Source organism: Anomaloglossus baeobatrachus, chromosome 6, assembly GCF_048569485.1.
Source record: "Anomaloglossus baeobatrachus isolate aAnoBae1 chromosome 6, aAnoBae1.hap1, whole genome shotgun sequence".
NCBI lineage: Eukaryota > Metazoa > Chordata > Amphibia > Anura > Aromobatidae > Anomaloglossus > Anomaloglossus baeobatrachus.
This window is the reverse complement of record NC_134358.1, coordinates 25,538,863-25,552,115: the sequence shown is the minus strand read 5'-3', so window position 1 is coordinate 25,552,115 and position 13,253 is coordinate 25,538,863. Positions and strand designations below refer to the sequence as shown.

The 13,253-nt window shown below is 43.2% G+C and overlaps 1 protein-coding gene and 1 long non-coding RNA gene across 3 annotated transcripts in view; one reads left to right on the top strand and one right to left on the bottom strand.

The window, feature by feature from the left end:
• Positions 1 to 5,399, bottom strand: part of KCNK9 (potassium two pore domain channel subfamily K member 9) — a 234,968-nt gene extending 229,569 nt beyond the window's left edge. The window contains exons 1-2 of one of the 2 annotated variants that reach the window (XM_075352839.1): positions 3,978 to 5,399; positions 2,550 to 3,716 (exon numbers count right to left, since the gene is read on the bottom strand). In XM_075352839.1, coding sequence (XP_075208954.1) covers positions 2,550 to 3,147 — 598 coding nt within the window. In that variant the 5' untranslated portion in view covers positions 3,148 to 3,716; positions 3,978 to 5,399. Of the gene's footprint in view, positions 1 to 2,549 lie in introns of both variants that reach the window. The other variant, XM_075352838.1, reaches the window with a different exon arrangement.
• On the top strand, positions 2,616 to 10,554 carry LOC142316984 (uncharacterized). Its single transcript, XR_012754648.1, has 2 exons — positions 2,616 to 5,180; positions 8,142 to 10,554. It is a non-coding gene; the product is annotated as an uncharacterized LOC142316984 (long non-coding RNA).
• Positions 10,555 to 13,253: the final 2,699 nt, after the last annotated feature.

Genomic DNA, 13,253 nt, shown 5'->3' with positions numbered 1-13,253 from the left:
TAGAGGGATAAATAGATAGATAGATAGATAGATAGATAGATAGATAGATAGATAGATAGATAGATAGATAGATAGATAGATAGATAGAGGGATAGATGGATAGATAGATAGATAGGAGGGATGGATGAGTGGAGTCAGCAGATTTTCTCCACTTTCCATTCTTTGCAGCTCATTGTGGATATTTCCAGCTCCTAATTCCGATAATGATAATACACTGGATATTAACACTTTCACTGCCAAGCAGGAGTTCTATAATGTGGGAGACCCCTAGCGACACCTCATCATACCGGGGGAGCAGTAACTTTCTGCAGGATCGTGTGCCGGATTACAAGCCTATAGATTATTATATATATGTAATGATGATCGGGGCAGGTGTCGGGGCTCTGCTGCCTCCGTCCTCTGAGCACTCCTCGCTCTGCTACATCTGTGGAGATCACAGCCCTCTGCCGAGCATCTCTCAGGCTGAAATCAATGCTCGCTTAGAAAATGACAAATATGCTGCCTAATGATCCGTGTGAAAGATCGACTCCAACAAATCTGCTCATCTCAATATGGATCCAGCGAGCAGCGATTCATCTGCAGAGGTTACACGAGGGGAGGACACATCGACCACCACAGACCCCCGAAACTCCACATCAGCTAACCAGAAGTCGCACATTGTATATGAATAAAGACTTCTGTCTGCAGCAAACTTCAAAAAACTTTTTTTTTTTGTCGGATAAAAAGTCCAGGATCCCAATGCTGTGAGCTGAGAAGATCCATCCATGTGTTGGTGTGGTGGTGACCAGGCTGGAGCTCGGGGACTTCTGCTGGCCCAGCACTTTCACATCACGATGGCAAACATGACCCCAGGCTCCATGTCATCCAGCAGTAACATGGATACGACTGACAACACCATCTTGTAATCTTGGCCAGCCTGCAGCCTGGATTTATTGGACTTTAGTATTTAGAAGGTCGTGCACATCTGCTCTATTCTACCATGAAAGCCATGAACACATAACACCAAGTCTAGTCTTAAGGTGGACTCCTGAAAACTAAGAAGTCTGCACAGAAGACAAACCAAAAGAAGGAGCTTGTAGATCTCCAAGACCTGAAATTCACAGGTTATATTCTTGAAAAGTCTCATTATGCTACAGATATAAAAGTAGGAGACCAACATTCATTCCCACCAAGTTCCAAGTCCTTCATTAATAATCCCAGTAAAGATGAGCATGCCTAAGAAATTTTCAAGTTGCCCTAGACATTAGCATAATAGTCAAGAAGCCCAAGAGACCATGTAATCATCAGTTCCAGGATTTGGGAATCTACAGATTATACTCTCACAAACCCCAAAGTAGGTTCATTCCCACCAAGTTTTAGATCCTTCATCAATAATCCTAGTAAAGGCTTCAGCATGTCTAAGAAAATTCACAAGTTCCCTAAACAGCGTAATAGTCAAGAAGCCTAGGAGACCAAAAAGTCATCTCGGTTGATATCCTTCACCCAAGCTCCAGAATTTGGGAATCTACAGATTATACTCTTACAAACTCCAAAGTGGGTTCCTTCCCACCAAATTTTAGATCCTTCATCAATAATCCCAGTAAAGGCATGAGCATGTTTAAGAAAATTCACAAGTTCCCGAAACATTAGTGTAATAGTCAAGAAGCCTAGGAGACCATGCAGTCATCTCGGTTGATATCCTTCATCCAAGCTCCAGGACTTGGGAATCTACAGATTTTGTTCTTAAAGTCTCACCACCAAATTAGGTGCATTCCACCAAGTTCCAAATACTTCATTACTAATCCCAGTAAAAATTGAGCATTACAAAAAAAAATCCAGAAGTTTCCCAAGACATTAGCATAATAGTCAAGAAGCCCAGGAGACCATGTAATCATCAGTTTGAGGATTTGGGAATCTACAGATTATACTCTTACAAACCCCAAAGTAGGTTCATTCCCACCAAGTTTTAGATCTTTCATCAATAATCCCAGTAAAGGGTTGAGCATGTCTTAGAAAATGTATAAGTTCCCTAGACATTTGCGTAATAGTCAATAAACCTAGGAGACCATGCAGTCATCTCGGTTGAGATCCTTCACCCAAGCTCCAGGACTTGGGAATCTACAGATTTTGTTCTTACAAAGTAGGTGCATTCCCATCAACAAGTTCCAAATACTTCACTACTAATCCCAATAAAACCTGAGCATTACAAAAGAAAATCCACAAGTTTCCATAGACATTAGCATAATAGTCAAGAAGCCTAGGAGAACATGTAATCATCTCGGTTGATGTCCTTCATCCAATCTCCAGGATTTGGGAATCTACAGGTTATATTCTTACAAAGTCTCAACCAAAGTTCTAAATCCTTCTGTTCTAATCCCAGTAAGACTTGAACACAGCAAAAGACAATCCACAAGTTGCTTCTCATAGTCATGAGTATAGTGAAGAAGCAAGAAACCTAGGAGACCACGCAATCATCTCGGTTGATGTTCTTCACCCAATACTTCCATTTTAAAGCTTCAGAATGATGAAAACAATAAGACCCGACAATAGAAGACGATGGATGCACTTACCTATGGTGGTGATGACTGTGATGGCAAAGTAAAAGGAGCCTGCAAATTTCCATTGGACCCCCGCCCGGTGGGGCTCGGACTGCATGATGACCAGCTCCAGCTGCCGGTAGTCCTCGCTGGAGATGTTATACTTCCCTTTAAGGCGGATCTCCTCGGCTTTAAGCTTCTCTTCCTCTCGCATTTCGTAGTCGGACTCCAGCGCATCAAACACAGCGGCCCCGACCAGCAGATAAGTGAACGTGCAGATGATGAGGGACAAAGTCCGCACGTTCTGCCGCTTCATGGCCACCAGCAACCGGCTTGTGAGGGGATCATGTCCCCCCGTCCTGTCTGAGAGGGCGCAGCAGCCGCTGGGAAGTTGCAGACAGCAATGGCTGGGCTGGGCACCTGGAGAGTGGGAGTGGAGGGGGTGGCTGTGATGGAGCTGCTGGTGGTGGTGGTGGATGCAGGGCTGGTCACCTCTCCCTACTCCCTGCTCGTGTTCCTGGGAAGAGGAAAGACACAGGAGGCTGCTGGATCTCCTGGACCAGGTACCCTGTAGCCTGGAGGCTCGGCGCAGGACTTGCCCAAACCAAGCCGTCCCAGTGCGCAGTGCCATCAACAAGAACACCCTCTGGCTGATACCCTTCCTTCTCCAGCAACACCACCCTTTGGCTGTTACCTTTCCTTCTCCAGCAAGACTACCCTGTAGCTACTACCCTTCTTTCTAAAGCAACACCACCCTTTGGCTTCCTTCTCCAGCAACACCACCCTTTGGCTTCCTTCTCCACCAACACCACCCTGTGGCTTCCTTCTCCAGCAACACTAACCTTTGGCTTCCTTCTCCAGCAACACCACCCTTTGGCTTCCTTCTCCAGCAACACTAACCTTTGGCTTCCTTCTCCAGCAACACCACCCTTTGGCTTCCTTCTCCAGCAACACCACCCTTTGGCTTCCTTCTCCAGCAACACTAACCTTTGGCTTCCTTCTCCAGCAACACCACCCTTTGGCTTCCTTCTCCAGCAACACTAACCTTTGGCTTCCTTCTCCAGCAACACCACCCTTTGGCTTCCTTCTCCAGCAACACCACCCTTTGGCTTCCTTCTCCAGGAAAACCACCCTTTGGCTACCTTCTGCAGCAAAACCACCCTTTGGCTTCCTTCTCCAGCAACACCACCCTTTGGCTTCCTTCTCCAGCAACACTAACCTTTGGCTTCCTTTTCCACCAACACCACCCTGTGGCTTCCTTTTCCACCAACACCACCCTTTGGCTTCCTTTTCCACCAACACCACCCTTTGGCTTTCTTCTCCAGCAAAACCACCCTTTGGCTTCCTTCTCCACCAAAACCACCCTTTGGCTACCTTCTCTAGTAACACCACCCTATGGCTTCCTTCTCCAGCAAAACCACCCTCTGGCTACCTTCTCCAGTAAAACCACCCTTTGGCTACCTTCTCCAGCAAAACCACCCTTTGGCTTCCTTCTCCAGCAACACCACCCTTTGGCTTCTAAGATTACTTCTCCAGCAAGACCATCACCCTTTAGCTCCTTGGCTTCCTTCTCCAACAAGACAACCTTCTGATTGCAATCCTTGCTTTTTTTTCCTTCAAGACCACCCTTCTAAGGCTTCCTAAACCCACTCTTGAATTGTCAGCCCCTTCAGCCTGGTTTCTAGCTCTCAGCACCCTTTGATCTCCTCCTTGGATAAAGTTGAGTCAGAAGTGGCAGATGTAAAGGAGCTCACTTCACTCTGCTCTTCAGCTTTGCACCCATCCAACTGGTATTTAAAAAGGCATCTCCGAAGAATGGCTGCTCCCTGAACAATATAGTGGTGTCTGTATTACCTTACAGATGGTTAACCAGTAGAAAAACATTTGCTCTTAAATAAATGATCATTTGGGATGGATTCCAAGAAATAATGCGGTATCCAGAGCTGAGTGGACGAAGAAAGCGGCTCCATATACACTTAAGTGGAAACAAAACTTGCAAGATAAGTTTGTAATATGTTCTTGGTCTCGTAATGTTGGCTACAATACGGTCAATGGCTTCAGCTCCACTTCTTATTGTAGAAATCGATGGCAGAAGATTACAGTCCCGCAATGGGCCCCTTTATATTTCCTAGAACATTTATCTTCCAGTTAAAAGTAACCCAAAAAAATCAAAAGGTTGCAATTATTCACCCCGAGACGACCACCTTCCATCTAAAGTTGGCCAAAGTCAACTAAACTGAAGTCTGAAGTGGACAAATGTAAGAGGTCAATCAACATAGAAGATATCCTGAAGGATATAATATATTCCAGTGGAGGTGGGAGCCTAGAAAGACCCTTTTAGGAGGAGGCTCCTCTTCTTCAGCATCACAGGTGACATCCAGTCCTGGACATATATTGAGGTCACCAACCTCAAGTTCTTTGAGTTGACTTTTGCAGAAAGTGCAATGCATTAAACTTAGGTGATATTGGGAAATAGCCAGAATCCAGTCCTTTCCCTCCTGTATACATCAGACAGAGGAATGAAGCTTCCTTGGACTAGGTGCATGAAGAAGACCAGTTAAGGCTGAGGAGGCAGAGAGCAGTGGGGTGGTGTCCAGACGGTGGGGTCATCTGGATCACAAAGCCAGCAGAGTCCCATCATCCCAGCTCCTGGGGCCAGGGCAGGTAGGTGCCTTGTTCCAAATGTTCATCTTGTAGGTGAAGCCTCCTCTCAGGAGCTATGGTGGCCGCCCATGGATGGAGAGGTGCAGAGTCAGTTCCTTGCCCTGGATTTCAGCAGCACATTGTGTCTGCAAGCTGAGACACCATGGAAGGAATCAGCCCCACATTATTCCCATCCCCTGAAACTCTCCACAACCTTCTGTTTCATCCTCTCCCTGTTTCTCCAACTCGCCCCCCCCCCAGTGTGATCCTCTGAACACTCCCCTAGAATAAATTAATTCTTGAGGGAATCACTGGGAGCCTGTACCACGTGGTTCTGTGTTTGATGCTGTAGGTGGGGGGCTGTGGGGGCAGGATTTGGGGTGGTGGGTGTGTGGGGGGGGTATAACATCGTTTGCATTAATGATGATGAAGCATAGAGAATGGGAAAGAGGAGGCAATGTCAAACTGAACATCACTGCAAATGCTGGAGGAGGAGGAGAAAAAGATGCAATTCAAACTAGGACAGAGGAGGTTATGACTTTGCAATCTGTGTGAGATTATCTGCATCTGTTGCCTGGAATTGATGCATGCATCTGTTGCTGGGGATAGCGGGGTCTGGTGTGCGATGAGACTGGCTGGAATCAGGTCCACATCCTGCAGGCAGTGGAGGGGTTAACGATTAGCTGCAGCCAACACTGTGCAGGTAATGGAGGGGCTAACAATCAGATGCAGCCAACGCTGAAGGGAATGGAAGGGTTAACAATCAGATGCAGCCAACACTGAAGGGAATGGAAGGGTTACTGATCAGCTGCAGCCAACACTGTGAAGGGTTAACAATCAGCTGAAGCTAACACTGTGAAGGCAATGGAGGGGTTAATGATCAGCTGTAGCTAACAGTATGAAGGCAATGGAGGGGTTAATGATCAGCTGTAGCCAACAGTATGAAGGGAATGGAAGTGTTACTGATCAGCTGCAGCCAACACTTTGAAGGCAATGGAGGGGTTAACGATTAGCTGCAGCCAACTTTGTGAAGGCAATGAAACTGTTAATGGTCAGCTGCAGCCAACATTGTTAAGGGTTAACGATCAGCTGCAGCCAACACTGTGAAGGGAATGGAGGGGTTAGCGATCAGCTGCAGCCAACATTGTAAAGGGTTAACGATCAGCTGTAGCCAACACTGTGAAAGCAATGGAGGAGTTAACGATCAGCTGCAGCCAACAATGTTAAGGGTTAACGATCAGCTGCAGCCAACACTGTGAAGGCAATGTTAATGGTCAGCTGCAGCCAACAGTGTTAAGGGTTAACGATCAGCTGCAGCCAACACTGTGAAGGCAATGGAAGGGTTAACGATCAGCTATAGCCAACACTATGAAGGGAATGGAGGGGTTAACGATCAGCTGCAGCCAACATTGTCAAAGGGTTAACGATCAGCTGTAGCCAACACTGTGAAAACAATGGAGGGGTTAACGATCAGCTGCAGCCAAAATTGTGAAGGGCTAATGATCAGCTGCAGCCAACACTGTGAAGGCAATGAAGGGGTTAATGATCGGCTGCAACCAATACTGTGAAGGCAATGGAAGGGTTAATGATTGGCAGCAGCCAACACTGTGAGACATCAGAGAAGGGGAGCTGTGGGCCATGTGATCTGGAGATGGGGCCCCCCCAATACCTCAGTGTCAGGTGGTGCTGATGGGGCAGGAGGGGGGAGGGGACCCTGGTGAGGACCCTGAGCCCACTCCTCCGGCCGCCGCCGCTTCTGCAAAAGGGGTTTATCTGTATGAAAGAACCGGGATTAGTTGTTCTTGAAGGAGAAATGAATTCTGTGGCTGGAGATAATTCCGGGCTCTGAGGCGGGCTCGGGGCCGGAGGCGGGGGGCCGGGGGCCTTTCTATTAGTGTCCTATTATTGCAATACTATTATTATTATTTATTTATTATTTGTATTATTTTATAAACTTGTATATATTATTATTATTTATTTTACATATTGATACGTAGGCTATATGATAATTGATCACTATCACACTTATATTGCTATTGTATATTTTACCGTAGATTGGATATTTACTATTCATAATATATATATTTATATTTATTTATTTAGTGTGACTAAGGGAACAGCCTAATATAATCTATTTTATATTTATTATGTATTTATTTTGCTTTATTTTTATACACGCTTCTATTAGATTAATTTTGGGCATTTTTATTTATTAATCATTATGATTTTATTTTTTTTTACATTGATGTTTTATTTACTTTGTTAATATTTCTTTAGTACACTTTGTTATTAAATGTAACATATTTTCCTACAAAGCATTTTTTTTTGGGGTGACACAACAAATCTATTATTATTATTATTATTATTATTATTATTATTAATAATAATAATAATAATAATATATTGCATTATTAGTAGTAGTAGTATTATTATTTTATTTATTTTTTTTTTTTTAAGTTTAAGTAACTTGGATGTGGTTTTATGAAAGCTCGCGCCCATTTTACATTTTTTGTTACATTGTTAAAACCATAGATGTGTTTTTTTGGTTCAGCATTCAGCCTAAAGCATTACATAATGGATAAAAAGAAACCCCGCTGCATCCAATCTGCACTAAAAATGCAGCGAAAAAGGAGCAAATGCAGCAAAAAATGCAGCAAAAATCTGTGAGCGGATTGCTGATGTGTATTTTGGTGCAGGCGCCTGCGGAAAAAAAGCAGCGTCATCACGTGTGTGAACATGGCCGGAGAGTCTGATTACATGTGGCAGCTTCGGGAAAAAAAAAGTTTTAAAACTTTCCTCATACTCTTAAAGCTGGAAACAGACACGGCCATTCTTTAGCAGGAAGGCAAAGAATTAGTCAGTTTTAGTGGCCAAAATGTCCGTAAACAAGCGTGCAATTAATTATTATTATTATTATTATTATTTTTAATAGATTTTTTTGTGAATTTATTTTTTATTTCTACTTTTCCTTTTTTCTCTTAGGATTTCACTCCTAAAAGAAACCGCGATGGAGACGCTGATTCCCGCTGCTTTACTCCGGCTTATACAATGAAGAGTAAATGGGAAATGTATCTTCTCCACAGTTTTCCTCCGGTGTCTCCAGAAGAGCTGGCAACTGATGAAGATGAGCCGAGACCTTGCACCGCACCTCAGCCAAGATTCACGAGTGTAAGGAAAATCCGGCATTTTTAATCCAGAATAAAATTACGATTTTTCATCCATATGACGTCCGGACCTCTATTTTTGGCCTCCATATGACGTCCGGACCTCTATTTTTGGCCTCCATATGACGTCCGGTCCTCTGTTTTTGGCCTCCATATGACGTCCGGACCTCTATTTTTGGCCTCCATATGACGTCCGGTCCTCTGTTTTTGGCCTCCATATGACGTCCGGACCTCTATTTTTGGCCTCCATATGACGTCCGGTCCTCTGTTTTTGGCCTCCATATGACGTTTGGTCCTCTGTTTTTGGCCTCCATATGACGTCCGGTCCTCTATTTTTGGCCTCCATATGACGTCCGGTCCTCTGTTTTTGGCCTCCATATGACGTCCGGTCCTCTGTTTTTGGCCTCCATATGACGTCCGGTCCTCTATTTTTGGCCTCCATATGACGTCCGGTCCTCTGTTTTTGGCCTCCATATGACGTCCGGTCCTCTATTTTTGGCCTCCATATGACGTCCGGTCCTCTGTTTTTGGCCTCCATATGACGTCCGGTCCTCTGTTTTTGGCTTCCATACGAAGTCTGTTGCTCCGTTTTTGGCCTCTATATTACGTCTGTTCCTCTATTTTGACATCTATGCGATGTCCATTCCTTCGTTATTAGCATGCATGCAACATCCATTCCTCCATTTTTGGCATCCATACAGCGTCCATTTTTCCAGATTTTGCATCCATATGACGTCCGTTTTTCTGTTAATGGTATCCATGCGACATCCGTACCAACATTTTTGGCATCCATATGATGTCCGTAACTCAGTTTTTGGCATCCGTGCGACCTCCATTCCTCCGTTTTTGGCATCCATGCGTCCTCCATTCCTCCTTTTTTGGCATCCATGCGACCTCCTTTCCTCCTTTTTTGGCATCCATGCGTCCTCCATTCCTCCATTTTTGGCATCCATACGATGTCCGTTTCTCCATTTTTGGTATCGATACGACGTCTGTTCCTCCATTTTTGGCACCCATACAACGTCCGTTCCTCCATTTTTGACATCAATACGACATCCGTTCCTTCATTATTTGCATCCATACGACATCATTTCCTCCATTTTTGGCATTTATATGCCGTCCGTTCCTCTGGTTTTGGCATCCATACAACGTCTGTTCCTCTGTTTTTGGCATCCATACGACGTCCATTTCTCCGTTTTTGGCATCCATATAACGCCTGTTCCGCCATTTTTGGCATCCATATGACATTTCTTCTTCGTTTTTTGACATTCATATGACATCTCTTCTGTTTTTGGCATCCATACAACGTCCGTTCCTGTGCTTTTGGCATCCATACAACGTCCGTTTCTCCGTTTTTGGCATCCATATGACATCTCTTCTTCTGTTTTTGACATCCATACAACATCTGTTCTTCCATTTTTGGCATCCATATTACGTCTGTTCCTCCGTTTTTGCCTCTATACAACATCCGTTTCTCCATTTTTGCCTCTATACGACATCCGTTCCTCCGTTTTTGCCTCTATACGACATCCGTTCCTCCATTTTTGCCTCTATACGACATCCGTTCCTCCGTTTTTGGCATCCATGTGACATCTGTTCCGTCATTTTTGGCATCCATATAACATCTCTTCTTCTGTTTTTGGCATCCATATGATTTCGGTTCCTCCGTTTTTGCCTCTATACGACATCCGTTCCTCCGTTTTTGCCTCTATTTGACATCCGTTCCTCTGTTTTTGGCATCCATGTGACATCTGTTCCGTCATTTTTGACATCCATAAAACATCCGTTACTCCGTTTTTGCCTCTATACGACATCCGTTCCTCTGTTTTTGACATCCATATGATTTCGGTTCCTCCGTTTTTGCCTCTATAAGTCATCCGTTCTTCCGTTTTTCGCATCCATGGGACCTCTGTTCGTCATTTTTGGCATCCATATAACATCTCTTCTTCTGTTTTTGGCATCCATACGACATCCATTCTTCCGTTTTTGCCTCCATACAACGTCCGTTCCTCTGTTTTGATCATCCACACGATGTCCATTTTGATGTATTAACAATTTAAAAAGGTTACATCACATAATCTAGTTTCCTGTGTTAATGATCGCACTGGAACTGTATAGCATGGATGATGTTTTTATGGTGTCTTATTTTTTTTTTTAGTGCACCCTTTAAATTTAAGGGGCGAGTCTGATCCGAAAAAAAAGAATACACTAGTGCATGATGTTATTTGGAACCCATTGATCATCGCTCCCTGTGTAAAGTTGCCTATTGATTTGCATTGGTCCCAGTGCTGACAACATGCCATCCGTTTGGCATAAGCACAGCATTAGGTGATACCCTGGAAATATTGGATAAATTACTGATCCCTGATTCATTGTCTATGGGACGGCTGGAGAAAGTCGAGCACATCACTCTGCTATTCCCAACAGTCCCATAGACAATGAATGGGCAGAGATCGAGCATGCAACACCAGGTTTGGAAAAGATTCTGCAGCCCTTTTCTCAGGTGTTTTGAAGAGTATTTAAAGAGATCGGATACAGCTTTAAAGAAGGCAATTAATTTTATTATAATGATTCAATGATGACAGAAAATAGGAAATAGTGGGATATTGTGTACTCTTTTGCATAATATAAATCACAAAGGTAAATTACTTATATTCACACTACATAGAAAAAACTTCCCCAGGAAACTCATCATCTGTCCGGAAATATCAGCTGTGAGAAGCAAAACAGCGAAGACAGAGAAACTCCTGGGGTCCACACTGTGGCGTCACGGGCGTCCCCTTTTAGTCCACAGGTTAACAGGCTTCTGAGTTTGCTGAAATCTTCACCAGTTTATATCTCACTTGAAAACAAATGATTACGTAACCAATTGTTACACAAACTCTAACAGGTTCTATTTGTCCAATATAGTATCCCTCTTCTGAGAGGTCAACTCTTTAGATGTCAATCTACACCGGACAAATATGTCACCGAATGAGACATGCCAAAGGCTCCTGGTACCAAATGTTTTACCATACTATAAACATACACTTTCTCACTAAACATTGATAAAAGAGCTATGTGCTACTGGGTGATGCTATAAACAAGTACATTCTCACTAAACATTGATAAAAGAGCTATGACTCCAGGTGTTTCGGAAAATTACAGAGAAACAAACTGATATAAACTAAACTGTTACTATCTAATATCTTAAAGGGTTCCTTAAAGACAGACTACCAATATGGATTCCCGATGGCCACTAACATCTTAGCATTACATCAGGACCGCTGAGTTTTCTTTAAAAACAGCAGAAAAGCAAAGAAAAAGTCATTTTTAGTATTATTACTATTATTATTATTATTATTATTATTATTAATAAATCCATTATTGATGTATTTATTTTTATGTATATATTTTTTCTTTATATTTTATTTATCGATCAGGTTCTGCAGCCCTATTCTCAGGACCTCAGAGTTTTCTTTAAAAGTAGTAGTAAGACAAAGAAAAATTAATTATTAGTTGCAGAAGTTCCAGCAATAAATCAGCAACTTTTTCTTCTCCTCCTCCTTCTTCTTTTCCTTCTTTCTTTTTTCTTCTTTCTTTTTTCCTCTTTCCTCTTCTTTCCTTTTTCCTCTTCTTTCCTCTTCTTTCCTCTTTCCTCTTGTTTCCTCTTCTTTCCTCTTTTCTCTTTCCTCCTCTTTCCTCCTCTTTCCTCTTCTTTCCTCTTCTTTCCTCTTCTCTCCTCTTCTCTCCTCTTCTTTCCCCTTTCCTCCTCTTGTCTATTTTTTCCTCTTTCCTCCTTTTTCCTGCTCTTTCCTCCTCTCTCCTCTTTCCTCCTCTTTCCTCCTCTTGCCTCTTTCCTCTTATTTCCTCTTCTTTCCTCTTCTTTCCTCTTTCCTCTTCTTTCCTCTTCTTTCCTCTTTTCTCTTTCCTCCTCTTTCCTCCTCTTTCCTCTTCTTTCCTCTTCTTTCCTCTTCTCTCCTCTTCTCTCCTCTTCTCTCCTCTTCTTTCCCCTTTCCTCCTCTTGTCTATTTTTTCCTCTTTCCTCCTCTTTCCTCTTTCCTCCTCTCTCCTCTTTCCTCCTCTTTCCTCCTCTTGCCTCTTTCCTCTTCTTTCCTCTTCTTTCCTCTTTCCTCTTTCTTCCTCTTTCCTCTCTCTTTCCTCTCTCTTTCCTCTCTCTTTCCTCTCTCTTTCCTCTCTCTTTCCTCTCTCTTTCCTCCTCATTTTTTTATTCCTGTTTCTTTACTTCTCTCAGGGCCTCACCACTAAAACAAACCTCTATGGAGATCATGATTCCTGCTGCTTTACTTTAGCTTTAACAAAAAAAGAGTGCACCCCTTTATTCCTGCATCCCAATACTGTAGCAATAACACTGTACACTGTACAGATGTAGCAGCCGACATCATGACCTTCTGCATCCTATGCATCTTGGCATCTGCTACATCTGTATCCCTTTAGTGGCAGGCAGTATGTGGGGTTTTTTTTTTACAATGAAGCCTAGGGGGACATATACTTCTATATGTGACCTCAGCATCTGTTGGGGGTACAGATGGGACCCCCTTAGGTTTCCACAAATATACAATATTATGGAATATCAATAAAACCTTTTTTTTTAGGACTGCAATTCACAGCACAACCACTAGGTGGCCTCATATAGACACATATAGTGTAAACCTCTCCCAACAGAGTATCACAAAATTATGTTTTTTTGATTTTTAAGTTAGACATGCCACAGCAGGAATCTCAGGACATGTCCAGCTGGGTGGAAATGTAAGGAAGGACATATCTGTAGACAAAAATGAAATGTCCTGCACCGAGATAATGCCCCTATATCCACATACACCAATAGACTAATGCAGGATCATCGAATTTTGCCTACATCCCGTGAGTTCTTATAAAATTTAAATGATCAAAGGAAGTTCTGAAAAAAGCAGAATTGTGATTTCAGCTC